The 14,261-nt window shown below is 35.8% G+C and overlaps 2 protein-coding genes across 2 annotated transcripts in view; one reads left to right on the top strand and one right to left on the bottom strand.

Annotated features, from left to right (window-relative positions):
- Positions 1–1,740, top strand: part of fam185a (family with sequence similarity 185 member A) — a 4,594-nt gene extending 2,854 nt beyond the window's left edge. Inside the window, exons 7-8 of the mRNA XM_055193078.2 lie at positions 1,125–1,259; positions 1,351–1,740. Coding sequence (XP_055049053.2) covers positions 1,125–1,259; positions 1,351–1,469 — 254 coding nt within the window. The 3' untranslated portion in view covers positions 1,470–1,740. The remainder of the gene's footprint in view (positions 1–1,124; positions 1,260–1,350) is intronic.
- Positions 1,741–4,073: 2,333 nt separating this feature from the next.
- On the bottom strand, positions 4,074–14,171 carry fbxl13 (F-box and leucine-rich repeat protein 13). Its single transcript, XM_055193077.2, has 21 exons — positions 13,995–14,171; positions 13,566–13,669; positions 12,767–12,854; positions 12,592–12,659; positions 12,328–12,482; positions 11,544–11,653; positions 11,358–11,456; positions 11,104–11,199; positions 10,897–11,032; positions 10,751–10,803; positions 8,543–8,643; positions 8,243–8,372; positions 8,036–8,134; positions 7,701–7,821; positions 6,196–6,358; positions 5,917–6,036; positions 5,721–5,847; positions 5,552–5,635; positions 5,344–5,478; positions 5,068–5,231; positions 4,074–4,956 (listed from the first exon to the last, which is right to left on the bottom strand). The coding sequence occupies exons 1-21, from the start codon at positions 14,061–14,063 to the stop codon at positions 4,878–4,880; spliced, it is 2,301 nt and encodes a 766-aa protein (XP_055049052.2). The 5' UTR covers positions 14,064–14,171; the 3' UTR covers positions 4,074–4,877.
- Between the last annotated feature and the right edge of the window lie 90 nt (positions 14,172–14,261).

The raw sequence follows: 14,261 nt of genomic DNA on the forward strand, positions 1-14,261 counted from the left end.
TCTATACATCCGTCCGTCTATCTATCTGTCTGTCTGTCTGTCTGTCTGTCTGTCTGTCTATCTATCTATCTATCTATCTATCTATCTATCTATCCATCAGTCCATCTCTACATCCGTCTGTCCGTCTATCTGTGCATTCATCTGTCTGTCTACCTGTCTGTTTATCTATCTATCTATGCACTCATCTATCTGTCTATGCATTCGTCCATTTGTCTATCTATCTATCCGTCAGTTTATCTATCTATCTATCTATCTGTCTGTCTGTCTGTCTATCTATCTATCTAATCTATCCATCTATCCATCTATCTATCTATCTATCTATCTATCTATCTATCTATCTATCTATCTATCATCTATCTATCTATCTATCTATCTATCTATCTATCTATCTATCTATCTATCTATCTATCTATCTATCCATCAGTCCATCTGTTTATACGTCTGTCTGTCTGTCTGTCTGTCTATCTATCGATGCATTCGTCTGTCTAACTGTCTGTCTATCTTTGCATCAATCCATCTATACATCCGTCCGCCCATCTATCTATCTATCTATTTATGCATTCGTCTGTCTGTCTATCCATCCATCTTTCTATCTATGCATTCATCCGTTTGTCTGTCTGTCAATGCATCTGTCTGTCCGTCCGTCTATCTGTGCATTCATCTATCTGTCTGTCTGTCTGTTTATCTATCTGTCTATCCATCGTTCCATCCATCTTTCGATCTATGCATCCGTCTGTCCGTCTATCTATGCATTCATCCGTCTGTCTACCTGTCTGTTTATCTATCTATCTATGCACTCATCTTTCTATCTGCATCCGTCCGTTTGTCTGTCTATCTATCTATCCGTCCGTTTGTCTCTCTATCTATCTATCTATCTATCTATCTATCTATGCATTCATCTATCTGTCTGTCTGTTTATCTATCTATCTGTTTATGCATCTTCCTGTCCGTCTGTCTATCTATCTATGCATTAATCTGTCTGTCTGTCTATGCATCGATCCATTTATACATCCGTCCGTCCGTCTATCTATGCATTGAGCTATCTGTCTATCTATGCATCGATCCATCTATACATCAGCCTGTCTGTCTATCGTTAACCAACAATCTGGATGTTGTTTGTGCAGGTACTTTGAGTTTACGTGTACCCTCTACTATAAAGACAGGAGTGGAGTTATGTGGCACCTCTATTGACATTAGTTCAGAGATTTCATGTCAGGAGACTGAACGCACATCATCTGATGGGAAGATGACAGTCACTGGTAAGTTAGCGGTAGACAAACTTTAATCATATTTTTACACCAAAAATGTGTATAAAAGTGTATGATGACTGTTTGTATTCCACATGTGCAGCTTATTTGAACGGTGACATGTATGAAGAACGTTGGATCAAAGCCACTGCTGATAAAGGTGCCATCAGTTTGAGGACGCAGAGCTGGTTTGAGACCCTCAGACTAGGAGCTGAAAGTTAAGCAGATGACTGATAACTTGTCTGTCTCGCTCAATTGAGGATTTATACTGCAGCTTCTGTTGTATCTGTCCATGACAGCATGCTTCAAAATGTCCAAAGAATAGCACACTTTGCTCTGTTAAAAACAGATACAACAGTCCATTTGTGTGAGAAAACAGATTGAAATTATACACCAGATACAACACACATTTGAGGTTTACTTCTTGTTTGTCAGAATACAAAGGACTCTTTATTTATAATGAAAAAAATATAAGATACTTGTGTTTTATTTATTTCAGATTTGTTCTTTGCAAGGTTTTGTTGAAAATACTTAAACACCTATTTGTGTCATGTACCTCCACAGCATCAAACCGAAGATGCGTTCCTGTATAATATAATTTAGCATTTAATATGATCAAAGGGGTCGTTTTTACAATAATGAAACACATTCCCCTAGTTGGGATTCAGTGATTTAATACAACAGTTATGTATATTTATAATTATGACCCAAGCCTGGTATAATACAGGGTTTTTCAAACTGTAGGTTGGGATCCAGATGTGGTTCACAATTTAAGTGGGATGGGTTGGCAGGGTTCCCAACTCAAAGTCAAATTCCCAGACTTTTCACTGACTAAAAAGCAGAATTTTTATGAACTATGTCCAGGATGCAGAGAGCCTGGATAATGTAGTATACACTGTGAGTTTATAAAAATGAAGCTTAAATGCATGAAATGAAGAAACAGTGGCAATAAACAGCTGGTTAAATTGTAGTCAGAGGAGGCTTGGACCCCAAAATTATATTTTTTACATCACAAGTTAACAAGCAGGTTACATTTTGATAAATAGAAAACAAAAATTTAAAGCAACAAACAAAAATCCCTGATATTCCATGACTTTGACAAAAAAATATAAAATTCCCTGATTTTCAATGTCTGGAAAAGAATTTGGTCGCGCAAGGTCGCAGTGAATGACACTAAAACAGTTACTTCCAACTAATGATAATCACTGACAAGTATTTTGATATAATAAACGGTTCCCATGGGTCCTCAAAAGTTTGTGAATATGGGGGGGGGGATCAAGGCCCTGGGAAGTTTTTTAAATATACATACATAGATACAGGTTATTGAAAGTGCTTGAATCTATTTTATTTTAAGAAGTTTTCTGGGGGAAAAATCCATATTGTTCCCTGTGTAGTGTAGGATAATATCATAAAAATTCTAGACTTTTTAAGCACACGTGCTAAACTGTTCGCTGTGTTAAAAAACACATGAAAACGTCTCGCGTTACGTATGTAACTGTTGTTCCATGAGAAGGGAACGAGACGCTGCGTCTCCCTTGCCATACTTCCTGCGTCCCGGTAACGTCGTCTTTGGCAATATTTCAGATAGCGATATACTTCCTGGCTCCCGCGTAACCCTGTCTTTGACGTTACACTGAAAAAAACCACTTGTAAAATTTACTTTAAAAAATCCTCGTAACAATTTGCACGAACTTTTTTTAAGTAAAACTTACCTACTAAAATCAAATAAAATTTACTTAAAATTGCATGATAAAACATATGTTAAATAATTAATTAAATGTTACTTAATTATTTTATTTAGAAGTTAGATTTATTTTAATCGTTTAGGTAAAGTCTATTAGGTTTTTTTTAAATTGAAGCATTGCTGTCCTAATAATATTAAATAAATCGTATTTTCTGTTTGTTATTTTGTTTAACATATTAATATGGACATAGTTCTTTTAAGTGTTATAAATGGCATTATAACACACAATTCATGACTGACAACAAGTCAGTCATTGAATAAACTTGATTCGGAACAGAAACGCACACAAACTGTGTTTCTGACATGCATTATCAGCACTGTGGAGAGAATTACAATACACTGTTCTGAACAGGGTTCATGTAAAGAAACACTGATCACCTGAACGGTGACTTCACAAAATTATTATTTACAACAAAACATCATCAATAATATAAGAGCTTAAACCTTTATGACATTTTGCTAACAAATATTTAAGTAGTTAAAGTTCTTATCAGTTCTTATTCTGTGATAAAGCTTAAAAAATAAAAATTTTCAGGCGCAAAGAATTGTGGGTATTCCTTACAACATGTGCAAATAAATGTAAGTAAATTTTACTTAAATAATACAAGAAAATATCTAATAAGACTTACTATTCCCACACAGTTCATTTTTTACATGAATTAATTTTGTATTTATCATCATTTTACTTAGGAAAATCTAGTTCTCAATAAATGTTAATATTGTTATGTAGAAATTATGAGAGTTAATCTAATAAATATTACTACACCAAAAAGTTCGTTTTTTCAGTGTAAGCCTCACCATTGGTTGAATTTGATATACACATTCAGACCCAATTACCCCTGGAAGCGTCCCCAAAGTGTCACCGCAGTGACGCAGCGCGAGTTCCCTCGAAAGGTAACTGTAACAATGTATCTTAAAAGGTAACACGATGTAACCTTGCTTTCACTTGAAATGTGTCCCCACATTTACTCCTTGAATTTGAGGGTATTGGACCTGAAAAGTCCTTGAAAGGTCCTTGAATATGAAGTTAACTAAGGTGCGCGAACCCTGAATAACCATAGGGTATTATAAAATATATTAAGTATTATAAACTTACATTTAATCAATAAAATGACAAGGAAAATTATATTAAAATAAATAAAAGAGAATAAAATGTGCGTTTCATCAAAATTCTATTTAAAAATATGTTGTGTGTCCTGGGATAGATTATACCTTTTTAAGTAGGTTACGAAATTAAAGTTTTGGAACCCCTGGTATAATAAACACACTAAAGGGGTGGTTTCTCAGACAGAGTTTAAGTCTAGTCCAAGACTAAAATGAATGTTTAAGTTGTCTTAACTGAAAAAGCACTGATATAACACACATAAGTGCCATTGGTTTGTGATAAAAAAAAGAGGCACACCAGTAATATTTTTTGTAAAAACGACTTAAATGTCCTTATATAACTAAGGCCTAGTCCTGGATTAATCTAAACCTGAGATTAGACTAGTCCTAAATAAAAAAAATGTATGAGCTGTCCAAACTGAAAACCACTTGCACTGACATATCTTAAAATACACCAGTGCCCTTTGTTTTGCCTCAATATGCACACAAGTAATGTTTTTAGTAAGGTATGTTTGTTCAAACTAGTTATATTTCCTAATTAGACTAAGGCCTAGTCCTGGTGTAAGCTAATCCCTGTCCGGGAAACCAACCCTAAATGTTTTACAAATTTAAGGAATGAGAAACTATAACACGTTTGCACACTGCTTACATTCAGTATTTTGTAACGTGAAGATTCAAGTTTAAAAGTGCCACAACAAGTGATAAAATACCTCCAAAAAAGCAAATTACATATATAATAGTTTTGGTAATGTCATTTTTAGTGAAACACTGAGGTGTAGTTATTATTCCAGACAATAGGGGGCGCCATAATCACTGTATTTCCACTGTTGGACACGGCGCTGTAACTTTAAAGCGGCCTGCCTGAGAGAAAGATATACAAAAATATAATTTAGATTAAAGACGAGAAAAATGTGCAATATATTGACATCACTATTTTTTATTTCTCAGACTAAATGAGGCATCAGTAGTTACTTTGAGATGTTCTTGCAGTAGAGCATGCTGACTGACTGCAGGTGTGGACAGCTGCACAGTAGAAAGGAAGGGGTGTGGTCAGTCAGGAGACAACAGCCACTCACGTCCAGTTCTCTGAGGAAGTGACCCGCCCTTGTAAGATACTTCACTGCTGTATCCGTCATCTGCAAAGTGTAGTCTGAATTAATATATGATGTTCATCTCATATAAATGTATGGGTCAATTCTTTTTCAAAAACATAACTACACAATGTGATGTGTGTTGGTCGTCACTTACTTTAGGGCATCCAGCTATTTTGACAGTGGAAATAGTTTTGCAGAAAAAGGAAAGAGCTTTCATTGCACGATCAGACAGAGACACACAGTGACTCGCATCCAACAACTGCAGATGTCGGCATTGTCTGCAAAACATCTTCAACGAGATCAAAACATGTCAGATGAACATTTTCAAAACAAGAGTAAATATTTCGATTTGGAGACCAAACCTTTATTCCGTTATCTGTTATGAAACCGCACTCGGCTGCAGTTAGTTTTCTCAGACTGGGGTTAGATCCCAAGGCTTCTAGTCCCTGTGAAGGTCACATTTTTCATACAATAACAGTATTGACTGAAGTTAGAAAATATATAGACGGAAATCACAAAGTAGAGAGATACCTGGTCATGGATTTTGCAGCCTGTGATATCCAGAGCAATAAGAGAAGCACATTTGCCCAAGAACTCAAACCCGTTATCGGTCAAGTTCTCACAGAAACATACGCTTAGATGAGTCAGACTCCTACATCTGGAAATGAATGTTCATTTATGTAAGAAACAATGTGAAAGATTGAATGTTTAGGTGTAAGGTTTGTACCTCTGAGATATTCTCCTGAGGGACAAGTCGGTAACTTTTGGACAATTGGAAAGATCAAGCTCTTGCAGTTCAATGGCACATGGTCCATCCGTAATGTAACGGATTCCTGCATCTGTCACCCTAAATCAGGCAAAAGGACACTACGTAAATCTCTACATACAGTAGGATGAAAGTGCATGTTAAAATTGGAAACAAATATTTAAGGTTTTGGAATTGATCACTGAAAACCTACTTGATCCACTAATCCACAATTATATATCTGTATGTTTCTTTTCTTACTTGATACAGCCTGAGATGTTTAAGATGCGTAGCTTTGTCAGACTTCCTAAATACTTCAGGCTGACATCAGACACTCGAGGGCAGTCGGACAGGTGAACCTCGCTGAGTTTTGGAGAACTGCGACACAGGGCCTTCCAGCTGCTGTCCGCTATTCGGTTATTACCTTAAAGGGGACATATCATGAAAATCTGACTTTTGCTATAATTGGGTCCCCAGTGCTTCTATCCACCTAGAAAATGTGTAAAATATCTGTAACTTAGTTTTGGTAAACCATTTACTGCAAGCATGTGACAAAATAGATAATTGAAATTTGGCTCCCTTGTGATGTCAGAAGGGGATCTTATTATAATAATACAGCGCCTTAATCAGCACTATCAAACCACATCACTACCATTTAGTGCAGAGATCTGGGGTGCACCCCAGCTCATTTGCAATAAAACACACCCAAAACGGCACATTTTTGCTCACACCTACAAAGTGGCAATTTTAACATACTATAATAAATCATCTATATGATATTTTGAGCTAAAACTTCACATATGTACTCTGGGGACAGATTTATTTGACATTTTAAAAAAGTTGTGAAAAATGTGTTCCCTTTAAACCTCAAAACACTCAAATGCAGAACACAACCCCATACGACAACAAATATATTTTTAAATATATTTCGAAATATACAAAAATGCCTAAAAATATAGTTTATGCTGAAATATATTTACAAAAATGTATTTTTCACCAATATATTTTTGGCAATTTTTTGTTTATTTTGAAATATATATATATATAAAAAACAGCAAAAAAAACAAAACATTAAAATGTATGTTCCCTTTAAACCTCAAAACATTCAAATGCAGAACACAACCCCATACGACGACAAATATATTTTTAAATATATTTCAAAATATACAAAAAATGCCTAAAAATATATTTTATGCTGAAATATATTTACAAAAATTTATTTTTCACCAATATATTTTTGGCAATTTTTTGTATATTTTGAAATATATTTAAAAAATATATATATTTTAAAGTAAAAAACATTAAAAAACCTATAAAATTAACAGGTTTGAAAAGGTTCAAATTAAATATATTTTCAAATGAAAAAATATACTTATTATTTTATACATATATACATTTTATACAAACTTATATATTTTGGCCAGGAAAAAATATATTTTTGCTGTATGGGTAGTAAAATTAGATATGTATTTGTTGCCCCTGAAAATATTTATTTTGAAATTAATTCTCATATATGAAGGTTAAAACTAAATATACAAAAATATTTTTAATATATTTCAAAATATACAAAAAAATGCCTAAAAATATATTTTGTGCTGAAATATATTTACAAAAATGTATTTTTCACGAATATTATGAAATATATATTTTGCAATATATTTTAAAAAGAAATATATTTTAAGCATTACTTTCTACAAAATTCCTATTCTATTTCATTACACTTGTTTATTACATTTGTATTATTATGTGTGTTAAAGTATACAAACCTTCTATATGGAACTTAGTGAGACTGATCACCTCTGCAATCGCTTTGAATGCCACATCAGAGAGATACGGCGAGTCCAATACGGAAATCACAGTCAGCCTATGACATTTAGACACCAATGCCTTGTAACAAAAAATCATAAAAATGGTCAAAAGTGGTCCCAAGGTGTCACAGAGGCAGTACCATTTAAAAAGGTCCTATTATGTACCAGTTAGGTACAGATATGCACTCTTTAAGTACAGCCCCAGTGACAGGGAAGATTTTTTGGCGTTTTTTGCCTGACAGTGTAAATCTAGTTTGGCACTGTTTTCTGCACATTATCTGTCCATGTAGTACCTGCACACAGACATCAGTCAGGTTGGGAAGGTCATTTAGCCCAATCTGCTGAAGTGAGCCACAAGCATCCGCAACGTGTCTAAATCCATCCACTGTTATCTGTATTGTAGACCGTACGGAAAAATACATTTACGTTTCCTTTAACTGGCTCTTGGACATATATTACATTCAGCATCAATTATCTAATCATATCCTATATCCACAAACCTGAGAACAGCCGGAGAGATCTAGTTGAGTGAGTCTATGGCAGCCTTTCGCTGTGATCAGATACTGTAGACCTTCATCTGAGAAGTTTGTGCAGTATGAAAGATTCAGAGAGCGTAGAGTCAAACAGCACCTGTCAAAAACAAGTCATATAATGTAATAATCACAATGTGTGTGTGTGTGTGTGTGTGTGTGTGTGTGTGTGTGTGTGTGTGTGTGTGTGTACAGTACAAAGTATACATTACTTAGAATGACCAAGTTAATGTAAAAATAAAAATAATATGAATGCACCATTGTTTGTACCTCGAAAGGACTTTGATAGTAGCATTGGTAATAGATGTACAAGCCAAATTAACATGGAGAAGAGAAGGACATCCCTCTAATATCTTCTTCATAATTTCATCCTATATCAAATAAAACAAATTAACAATTAAATGCTGTTTTTTTTAAACCAGCATTGAGTGAAATAAGGATGAACCCAGCCATTGGGTTAAAGGTGCAATCAGGATTTTTTAGCGGCATCTAGTGGTGAGACTGTGAATTGCAACCAAAGCTACGGTAGCCGCCACAGGACAAACAAGCCATCGACTGAGACCACGTAGTGACACAACACACTCTATAAAGCAGTTTGTCCATTTAGGGCTACTGTAGGAACATGACAGCGACTTCCATGCAAGGGGACCCGCGGTATATGTAGGTAAAAACGGCTCATTCTAAGGCAGGGGTGGGCATCGAGGGCCACAGTCCTGCAGAGTTTAGCTTCAACCTTAATCAAACACACCTGAATGTCATTTCCAAACAGACCTGAAGACTTCAATTAGATTTTTCAGCTGTGTTTGATTAGGGTTGGAGCTAAACTGTGCAGGGACACCGGCCCTCAGGACCAGGAGTTGCCCACCCCTGTTCTAAGGTAATAAAGACATATGTGACCAGTCACGGAAAGTAGGGACACAAGTCGAATCCAGTCTGTTTCAGATGTGTAAATCATCAAATGACCATTTTTGTCCACAAATGCATATAATCCGTGAAATATAGATATATAGTCTATTGTTTACATCAGAATTCGCATGAACGTCTGGTATAACACTGTATATGAGACTACACTTTACGTTCCGGTAAACACATGTACCTGCCTTCAAAGTATTTAAAAGTAGTATGATAGATATTCCAAACAGCGCCATTGAAAACGTGACGTCCTTTAGGGATGTATCCAATCACTCTCTTGTTCCTCCATCAGCCAATGACTTCATGGAAAATATTGATAGACATAACATGTAGCCAATTAAATAAAGAATTCAACGATCTCTGTGTGACTTTTTTGTGTGTGTTTGACTTCATGCTGCGCTGCAAGAACTGACAGATAGATGACGTCAAAGTACCGAGTCGAAATTAAACTACTTCGTAAGATTTCTTGAATAGCTCTCGCGGTACTTTAACGTCATCCGACTGTGGCGCCGCATAAAGTCGAACAAGCCAGTGACGCGGCTGACGTATGACGTGGCTGACTGTTATCTGTTTTTTTTTTTCTTTTTTGTGTGCGCCCGAGCTTCGTTTGCGTCTGGGGAGACGCACGCTGTAAGTAAAATACTTAGCAGACATGTCTGAGGAACAGGTCAGCCGCGTCACTACAGTCACGTGACTTCACACGGTTCACAACAGAAAAGCTCTCGGATTAAATCTAACGTTAAAACATTTTAAACTGTGTTCCGAAGATAAACGGAGGTCTTCCAAGTTTAGAACGACATAAGGGTAAGTCATTGATGACATTATTTTCATTTTTGGGCGAACTATCCCTATTAAGTAACCACGCTGTTCCCTTTGGGGGCGGGGGCAAAAACAAAAGCCGCTTATCCAGTATGTAAATACACACAGACAATGATGCCCCCCCGCTGCACGCTAGAATCTCCGGAAAAACAAGCCGATTCAACCGCAAAATGTATGCCGACTTGTGTCACTGGTTTCCGTGACGGGTCACATATTATGATCTAAGGTCTTTACACAAAGAAAACATAGTTATGTATATTATATTCCGTTTTTGGCAATAAATCCTCCTAAATTTTACACATTGCACCTTTAAAGGGGTTTTTAGTGGCATCTAGTGGTGAGATTGTGAATTGCAACCAACCTCAATTTCAAAACGCAATGAGAAGCTACGGTAGCTGGCACAGGACAAACATGTCATTGTCCGAAAAACGTAGTGACAAAACACACTCTATAGAAAAGTTTGTCCGTTTAGGGCTACTGTAGAAACATGACAGCAACTTCCTTGTAAGGAGACCCACGTGTATGTAGATAAAAAGTCTCATTCTAAGCTAATAAAAACAATACAGTTCATTATGTAAGGTCTTTATACATCTTTGATAATATACTGATGTATATTATATTGCATTCCTATCTAGAGATCCTTCTAAAAGTTACACATTGCACCTTTAAATTAACCCAGAAAATGTTGTTATATCTGACCCAACAAAATAACCCAACATTTATTTAGCATTTTTGTGCTCCACTTACATTAACATTTGGACATTCGCTGAGATTAAGATCTTGCAGATTTTTGCATTGGCCTTTGGAAAACAGAAAACATGCAAAACAATCACCTCATGATTAAACATCAAATGCATGTGATTTTTAATTCTGATGACAAAACAACAAAGTACAGATGCAACTCAGACTTGACCCCTGCAACAATCTGCATCCACACAAGTTCAATGAGGTCACGTAGAAACGATGTCCATTCAGTAATTTCAGCACAGTCTTATCTGTGATCCAGCAGCTCTCAGGTGAGAAGTTTATCTGTGATGGCAAACACATTTTTAAGGTCACACTGGCGACTTTAAAGCTAACTTTTAAAGAGATGCACTGACCTCAGTCCACAGTGAACTGATCTGAGTGATCGCTTTCCAAGAACGACACACTTGAGCACATTTAAGGAGGTCACCCACACCTAAACTTTGAAAGATCTGTGCCAAACAACCATGTATTACTGACCTTAGAAAACAAAGCATTTGCTATGTCTTTATAAGCTGTTCTGCTTTTGTAAATCAAGTGAAAGGTGCCCACACCCACATCTCTATCATATTAATGATTGAATAGTAATATCAAAGAAGTTTATTGTTACCTTAAGAGAGAGCTTGCTAGGCAGCAGTGATAGTCTGTCCTGTCCATCACCTTGTGGTGTCTCTGAGCTCTGACTTTCTTGAATATCTCTCTCTAGTTTCTAAACAGACATGCATATTCACAAACACAACCTAAATATTTGATCTGTTTTTGGTTGATTTTTTTAACACCTTTATTTCAAAAGTACCTTAAAATACTCCCTTAATTTTGTTGCATCTTGAACGGTGTGACGCCAAGCCATGATGATGTTTCTGCAGTAAACAAACTTCTGGACTTTCTGTAGTTTCTGCACGGCATCTGGTTAAAATAGATGATGACTTCGAACTAGATGGATGGTGTTAAACTGAATTTAAAGGGCACATATTATGCCCATTTTTACAAGATGTAATATAAGTCTCAGGTGTGCCTAGAATGTGTCTTTTAAGTTTCAGCTCAAAATACCCCACATATCATTTGTTATAGCATGTCCAAAACGCCCTTATTTGAGTGGGAGCAAAAAAAGTTCTGTTTTTGTGTGTGTACCTTTAAATGCAAATGAGCTATAGCTCCTCATTCCCTTAACCAACAGACAGTGAGCGCTTTTAGTTCAAATAGATTCCTGTGAATACAGCCTGAGACAATCGTATCTTAAGCCACATTAGCGCTACAATGTGCTAACAAACACATTTAGAAATGCTTTTGGGTAAAATTAACCAGTCAGTCAGTGGCCCTGGGCTGGGCTTTGTTTTTGTGATGTCACATGAAAAAGAGAATCAAAACAGCTAATGAGACTGCTTTGGTTTAATGGGGACTAAAAAAGAAGTAGAGGATGGATTTTTGTCATTGTTGGTTGCCAACACACATTTATGTCCAAACACGTTGTAAAAGTGAATTTTGCATAATAGGTGCCCTTTAATAAAGCTTGTTATCCCAAAATATCCCTAGTTGAATTCAGTGTAATACATGCTGTAAATAAAACAATAGTTGAGTACCATTCTGATTCTGTTTGTGCAATCGAACCCACACAGTCCACTTGATGAAAGCCACTCTTATCCCTCTCTGTGTGTGATATCTCTCAGCCTCCTCCATCCTCTCCTGGATCCTGACAGCCTCTGCCTTCCTCTTCAAAATATACCTCTTCCATCCCCTTTAACATGAAATAGGTCCATTACAGTTACAACACAGGACCAGTTTTCTTTGATAGTACCATACTGTATGTTGTGAAGTTATTACATCCAATAGTGTTATACACTCACATGAAACACATTTTAGTCAGATTTTTTTGGTAACAGGAGTAAGCTTTCTCCAACAAATGCGATATACACTGTAAGAGAAATACACAGACTTTAAACACATAGACTTCCACAGAACTGAAATTAATATTTTTACTTAAAGCCAATTTTTAGGATTGGGAATTTTAAGCAAGTTTACCAGACTGTCTTCTGGATTTCCAAAAAGATCATATACAAGACCTCCTGCCAATGAGGAGATTTGTTTGTCTTTGTCAATAAATTCATCCCTAAAAAATACAGAAACAATTCAGTACAAATATGACTCTGTTTTGAGGGACAGTTCACTCCAAAATGAAAATTCTGTCATCATTTCTCACCCTCAAGTTGTTCCAAACCTGTATACATTTCTTTGTTCTGCTGAACACAATTAAATATTTAAAAAAATGTTATCAACCGAACAGATCTGGGGCACCATTCATTTTTATATTATTATTTTTTCCTACTATAGAAGTCGATGGTGCCTCAGATTTATAGGGTGACCATAGGTGCCATTCTTCCCGGGCGCGTCCTGGCCAGGATTTCGGGTGTGTCTTCCAGAAGTTGTATTTGTCATCAAGGTTCTCACATTTTAGTTTAAAAAAACAGTCATTAATCTTAGTTTCATTCTTACCTTAAAATGTAATGGTTGCTATTCTGAAATAGGAAAACTTTGATATTGTATGCGGTCGACAAATACAAGTTCCGGAAGACGCATTGAAATCCTGGCCAAGACGCGTCTGGAAAGAATGGCACGTATGGTCACCCTAGTTACTTACAAGCATTCTTCAAAATGTCTCCCTTTGTGTCATTTTGTGTAAGTAATTTATACAGGTTTGTAACAACTTGAGGGGGAGTACTGTTTTTATTTTTTGTTGAACTATCCCTTTAAAGCTTCCAAACATGGTTTAGCCTACACACAAGCACATGGTTTACCTAAAATTAAATGTAAACTCACATACCAGTATATCTCAAAATCTTGATTCTTCAGAATTGCCAGAATTTTCTCTTCTATAAAGTGCAAAGGATCTTCAGGACATGAGACACATAAACCAGCAAGTAAAGCCTGGTGGATGAATGGGGGGGGGGGGGATCATTACACTAAATTTATACTCTTTAAATTAACAATTAACAAGCATTCATTTCAAACCGAATATTAATAAACTATATGTTTTTATATATTTATTTTTGCTTGGTTACGATATTATTATTATTTAATCGATCTGTTTTATTTAGATTAGCTGAACTTTTATTATGATATAGTTACAGGATGTTATAGCCTACTACAAAATAAACATGTTTTTAAAAAAAGTACATTACTTCCTATTAGTAGTAGCAGAATAACTAATTATTAATTAGTTAATCAATTAGATCGTTTATATATAAATCACCTTGTAAATCTGAGGAAGTGAATGTTTAATAATGTAGTCTCTAAAAACGGCATCTTGTACAAATGTCATCGTAAAGAGGCTTTGATGTACGACGATAGTTTAATGATTTGCGAGGTGACTGCGACATAAATCTGTGGTACCTATAGCTTCAGTCAATATTTACAGTCAATACAGTATGTCACGTTGCTTGGTAACCAAAGTCAAATCTTACAGTTGGTCAGTAAAAAAAATCCCAGGGAAGTTGCAAATACATCCTGATCCTGAACT

Source organism: Misgurnus anguillicaudatus, chromosome 6 (assembly GCF_027580225.2).
Source record: "Misgurnus anguillicaudatus chromosome 6, ASM2758022v2, whole genome shotgun sequence".
In the NCBI taxonomy this organism is placed as follows: domain Eukaryota; kingdom Metazoa; phylum Chordata; class Actinopteri; order Cypriniformes; family Cobitidae; genus Misgurnus; species Misgurnus anguillicaudatus.

Bases quoted from the DNA above. Each gene is read 5' to 3' on its own strand.
- fbxl13 (XM_055193077.2), bottom strand. From the start codon at position 14,063: ATGACATTTGTACAAGATGCCGTTTTTAGAGACTACATTATTAAACAT. The intron at 11,033-11,103 runs GTCAGTGCATCT...TTGCCATCACAG, and splicing joins TCAGTTCACTGTGGACTGAG to ATAAACTTCTCACCTGAGAG. The intron at 6,037-6,195 runs GTAAGAAAAGAA...TGCCTGATTTAG, and splicing joins AACATCTCAGGCTGTATCAA to GGTGACAGATGCAGGAATCC.